We start from the raw sequence: 5,960 nt of genomic DNA, 5'->3' as shown, positions 1-5,960 counted from the left end.
GAGTGTTTTGCACAAGGACACATCAGCTGCAGGAGCTTGGAATCGAACCCCCGACCCTCCGGTTGAGAGACGACTGACTCTACCACTGAGCACAGCTGCCCCTAAAATACACATTTCTTTGGAATTAAAGGTGGGAATAAAAAAATTGATTTATGTAGAAATCTAGATTCTTATCTTCTGAGATTTAGAATAGATTCATAACTTCCAAAAATATATATTTTTTGCTAATCAGTCACTCCCTGTTAAGTGCTAAAGCTCGCTCTGTAACTCAGTAGAATATGAAATGGAGCAGTGAGAAATTCAGCCAGTCTCACAGATGACTGGAGTAGATCCTGAAGTCAGGACTCATTCATAAACAGACTTTGAATCATGAATCCAGAATCTTAATCGAATCCTGAGACACTCAAAGATTCCCAGATCTACACGCAAAGAACACCCAACAAACACGAGAGAGCATGTCAAAATGTTTTGCTGTGAGAATATAGTTGTTGGTGTTGTTGTGAAAGTTTCTGACTTGTTGAGTAATAATTGACTTCATGAGTGTGACGGCGTCCTCACTGATCCACAGAACAAAATCTGCTCTTATCTTTGTTCAATAAGATGTTTAAACCCTCAGAGAAACAAACAACAACAACACATCTTACAACACAAAATAAGTGCAGCACAGTGTGAGTCCTGTGCATCTTACCAGACTTGACCATCCCCTCCCCGCCTGTGGGGAGGCGTGCTGGGCCTCTGGGGGTCTGATCCATCTGCTCTGAGCTGATCCACATGTGTCTTAGTCTCTCTGAGCGAGCAGCAGCACTCCTCTCCTCCACACTGAATCATGCCGAGTGTAAAACAACGGTCACATGATCTGTGTGTCCCTGCCTTCCTTTAAACTCCTCCCCCTCCTCCCCCTCCTCCTCCTCCCCCTCCTCTTTATGAAACCACCTCTCTCTAACCTGCTCTCAGCCTTTTCCCACGCTGCCTCACTTCATTTTCACACTTCAGCACTTTCCCTGAGTATGAAATAAGAAACCGGGCTGAGAGTCTGAAGAGTCCTCCTGACTGTATCGTCCTCAGCCTGAAGGTGGCGCTGTAAACATCAGGGATAATGATTTCACAGAGATTGACATACCTTACGTTTAAGTTTTTCATGGCGAGCTGCATGTGTGAACGCAAACAGACAGAATTTCTAACTATGACTTTTTCCTCCCTAGTACATTTATTCTGCAGAAAGTCAGAGTGAGCTGATGTGAGAACACAGCAGGATATAATCAGGAGAATTCACCTGGAGCGAGTGGGAGGAGCCAGTGGGAGGAGCCAGTGGGAGGGGGTGGTGACCTTTATTCCCTGTGATGGCTGCACGACCATAGACTGTCTGCACGCCACCTCTACCATCTCCGTGCTCTAATCAACCTGCTGCTGCATGTTTCCTGTTCTCCAGGGTTAGGGACAGTCCTCCTGACATTATGCATGAGTGCATGTGTGAAAACGGCTGATTTGATGAATAACGTGTAACGCTGCTTGTAAAGTTGCATGTAAAGTTTGCTCAGGTTGTATTCCATCAGCTGGAGGTTTGACGCCTCAAACTCACAGAGCGGTCAGAAAACATTGACAGGTCAGCCTCGCCTCCCAGAGAGAGCCACATTGTTCTCAGAGTCGGGCGGTAACCTGAGAGGGACAAACTCACCTTTGCCGTGCGGGTGCTTTCCATTTTTCACGTACTGCTGCTTGGTAGGAGGCTCGTGGTCGATGCTGTACGCCTTCTGGGAGGAGAAAAGAAAGAGAGAAAAGATGGAAAATGTAAGTCCAGAACTTTTACATGAATTAAATTACACAAGTGCAGGTTCAGTTTAGTCTTATTAAGAAGGATGTCTCAGTGATTTAACTTGTGAATAAACCATGCAGGTGGGCCGTCTGGATCACACAGAGTACAGAGGAGGCCTTAAGTTATAAACTCAAAGCTCCATGATAGACAGTAAACATGTACAGCATTGAGAAGATGCATTTATGAACCATCACTGTAATTCAGAAACATTAAAGAAGCAGCAAAAGTCTTTTTTTTTGCAGCAAAAGAAAAACAAGACTCAGCCGCATCTTTAACTTCTTTAAGAGTTTCTGAAAATGAAGCTTAAAGACAGAGAATGCTTCATTAGGATCCCGAGGTACGTTTGTTATTTAACTCCTATAATCAGATATAAGCTGAAATGAATTTCATCTCCTCTGCGTCAGCTCTGTTCCAGGGTTGTATCGGTTCTTTTACGCGTATGTTCTGAGGTGCAGACCTTTTAGTTAGTTTAACCGTTACTGTGCATACTAGATGACATTTCCCAGGTCCCCTGTTAGGGCTCACACGAACATTTTTATTTGTTGTCTTTTTAATTATATATTTATATGTATTTATTTTTCTGACATATTTTCAGAATGTATATGTGAGTATAGGCTACACGCTGCCAAACTCAATAAAAAGTTACTCACAAAGAAACAAAGAATCCGAGGTTTGTTGATGAGACATAACTCAAGTTTCTGTTTGAACTTTAATGTGACAGAAAAAAAAACTGCTCCTTTAAAAACATCCAACTTGAAGTGTTGGATCCAATCCTCCCTCTCCCCCCCCCCCCCCCCCCCCTCACCCCCTCCGGGTGTTTCTCAGCCGCTCGTCTCCTTTCAGACTCCAGGTCAGCTGGAAAGCCTCCTCTCTGACTGAATGGACTTTGTGTTGGTTGCTAGGAGAACTTCATCGGGCTTCAACATGGTGACAAGGCCCTCACTGTCTCACAGACCCCCCCAAACAGCCCTGAAGGATCGAGGGGGGGGGGGGGGGGGGGGGGGCATCTAGAGGTGACATGAATGTTGTTTACTGCAGGATGAAGGTCGATCTGACCAAAACTGATCCCAAACTCTTCACTATTAATATCAGATTTATATATCTCTCATGTCTGTTTGTCCCAATTCAAAACCTCATAGAGCGCTGTCTCCCCCCCCCCCTCACTCAGGTCACCATGTGGTGGACTCTGAAGCTTCAGTGTTTATCCAGCTCTGCATGGGTCTGTAAACCTTTCTGTGTTCTAACCTCTCTCCATTTTTCAAAAGCATCTCCAATATTGATCCTAGTTTGAGCACGTTTCTGCTCGTGGAGCTTATTAGAAACATGCAGAGGCTTTTTAGGTCGGGTACAATCACTTCTATCTGAACCACTTCTCTTGACCCGCTTCCATCGCTGCAACACCTGTTGACCTGATAACTGCTCTCATATCTGACAAACCGAGGGGCGTCCAAAACGGCCGTGTGGGGCGTGTCTTAAAAGCGCCTACCTTCTCTGGTCCAAACAAATCCAAAGATAAGTAATTATAATCAAATCAAATTTAAAAATCGATCACATTTACAACTCAAACTGTTTTTGCATCTTTTAAAAAATAGACTTAATCTCAATTCAGAGGCCAATGTGTCAAAAGTTATTCAAACAACATAAACGTCTCAGAGTGGAGAGTTCAGACCGATCTGACGATATTTCATGAAAGAAAGTGTGATTCAGTCATTTCAAACACTCCCTGTGCTCGGTTAACTCTGTGGGACTGTGGGAGGATTTAACCTTTGACCTTCAGGTAGGACGTCTCAGGTTGAATCATTTCAGGCTGCAGGATCAGAGCTGAGCTGAGGACAGTCTGCCCTCTGCTGGACAGTCAGCAACATTACACCTCTAACACCACACAGGCCTCTGAAGGAAAACACAGCAACCAAACACTCTCAACATATTTATTAACTTCTCTCAGAAGAAGAAATAACATACATGTGATGTTGAAGACAGAGTGTCTCTAAACATAATAAGACTTCAGAGGAGTCTGAAGCCCTCCGATTAGAAAGGCAGCATGCAGAGTTAAAGTCTTGGCATTGCTCTTACATTTCTTCAGCCAGCAGCCAGAAAAAGCTTCAAAGTCAGACAATATCACAGACGTTTAAATGCTGGCAGCCATGTTGTTGTTGTTGTTGTTGTTGTTGTTGTTGTTGTTGTTGTTGAGGCTTTCTCCTTCAAAATAAAAGACAGACTTCTCCTAAAGTGAAGCTGCTCCATTGTCCCTTCTGGGCCTCCGTACATGTGTGGTGGTGACTGTGTCTGCAGAGACTCTGTCCTCTCACTGGATTTTACTGTTCTGATTTGTGACGGTTGACTCGGGACGTTTGTGGGCGGAGCTGGTGTGTTTCCTCCAGCCAATGACAGCGCAGCAGGTGAGTTTAGGAGTGGATATGACGGACGTGGACGTAGCAGCAAAGAAGAGAAAATATAATGAGAGTGAGGAGAAACACCAAGTGGATAAAGATCGTTCTAAAACGAGGGTGAACCTTGTGTTGTCTTTCACCCGTGGACGTGGAGTTGGTCTACTTCCTGTTGGACAGGAAGGGGACACAGAAAGTCTAGGTTTTCTTTTTTTTTAAATCACACTAAATGAGAATAGATGATCTAGTGGTTAGTTTCACGCCTGATGTACGGGGTCAAAAGTCCTCCAAGTGGGTTCAAGTCCAACCTGTGGCTCCTCCTCTTTCTGTCCCTGATTTCCTCCTCTATCCACCGTCCTATCAGCTGGGGGGTGGAAGTAACAATCTTCTCAGCCTCGGGGCACTGATTGCCGGGCAGTTTAGTGGGGCCAGATGTACAGAAGTTATAGTCCTTCAAATGGGCAGCCGCGGGTTCAAGTCTGACCTAAGGCTTGGCATCCCCCAATTTCCACCCCAAAACTGTCCTTTACCACAAATTAGAATTAACCAATAGAAACGCTCGGCTGAAACTGAGGCTGAAAATATCTGACCTCTGAAATCAGAGACCAACGATGATAATCTGCTGTTATCTCTGTAAATGTGAGGGAGCACACACACACACACACACACGCACACACACACACACACACACACACACACACACACACACACACACACACACACACACACACACACACACACACACACACACACACACACACACTTGCTTGTGTATTTTTAGCTGCAGGATTTCCTCTGATCGTCTTAACCTCCCTCTCTGGTTCAAGCTGGTTTTAACCCACTGATGATCCGCATCAACACCACAAACACACAGACCTGCTTCACGTCAACGTGCTGAGTGTTTGTGGTGATGGTCGGGCTGATCCCGGATCAGTCAGCGTGACGCAGATCGTCAATATTCACGGCCTCACGATCATCATCTTCTTCTTCTTCTTCTTCTAGTTAATGAGCAGCGTTACGCAACCGCAAGCTGAGAATACTTGGCCGCTATTTCCTCTCAGTTCTGATCCAGTTACTCACACATGAGTTCACACACTGTTCACACCAGACCTGCTGACAGGATCTGCACTCTGATTGGTCGAGAGCAGGCCAACGCTCTTACTGAGAGGCTCTAACTGTGCAGTCTGTGGTATTCAAACACAATATGACATTGACTCCTCCTCCCTTTGTTTGACTCTTTAGGGAACATCTCCCACCTTCCTTTTATCTGCAGCCACAAAGAAAAGTGATGTGTCGATATTAAGACGATAACCAACCGTTTTTAAGGTTTGCATGTTTGCAAATATGTTCTGCTATGTTTACTCTTTAAGATTTCCCTGCACACAACAGGAGCCTGCTGACAGTTTTAACATCTTATCGCTCGTCTACAGATGGTCAAGTCTTTGAAAGCACAACCAGAGCCCGACCTACACGTGGGCCAGGAGGAGCAGAATCATTCATTTCTATCTGCAGCAACAACCTTACTTTGACTCTGAGTGACTCGATTCGATTGACCCGTCTCAACTTAACTCGACCTCAGACGACCTGACCGACTCCTCCATAACTGACGCGACCTGATGCAGATCCACTGACTCAGCCTGACTTGGCTGGACTCCCGGTGCTGAGTGGGAGCTTGACTAATGTGTTGAGGTGCTATTTTTACAGTTTATTTAAAAAGAATACAAAACTACCAAACTATGTGAGGGGGATTCACCGGGGCG

The 5,960-nt window shown here is 45.2% G+C and overlaps 1 protein-coding gene across 2 annotated transcripts in view; it reads right to left on the bottom strand.

Moving 5' to 3' along the window:
* Positions 1 to 5,960, bottom strand: part of si:ch211-236d3.4 (protein FAM107B) — a 22,130-nt gene that overhangs the window by 11,924 nt on the left and 4,246 nt on the right. Inside the window, exon 2 of one of the 2 annotated variants that reach the window (XM_020655217.3) lies at positions 1,676 to 1,751. In XM_020655217.3, coding sequence (XP_020510873.1) covers positions 1,676 to 1,751 — 76 coding nt within the window. Of the gene's footprint in view, positions 1 to 688; positions 850 to 1,675; positions 1,752 to 5,960 lie in introns of those variants that run through there. The other variant, XM_020655218.2, reaches the window with a different exon arrangement.

Source organism: Labrus bergylta, chromosome 5, assembly GCF_963930695.1.
Source record: "Labrus bergylta chromosome 5, fLabBer1.1, whole genome shotgun sequence".
Classification (NCBI taxonomy): Eukaryota; Metazoa; Chordata; class Actinopteri; order Labriformes; family Labridae; genus Labrus; species Labrus bergylta.
The sequence above is the reverse complement of the archived record's forward strand: the minus strand, read 5'-3'. Positions and strand labels throughout refer to the sequence as shown.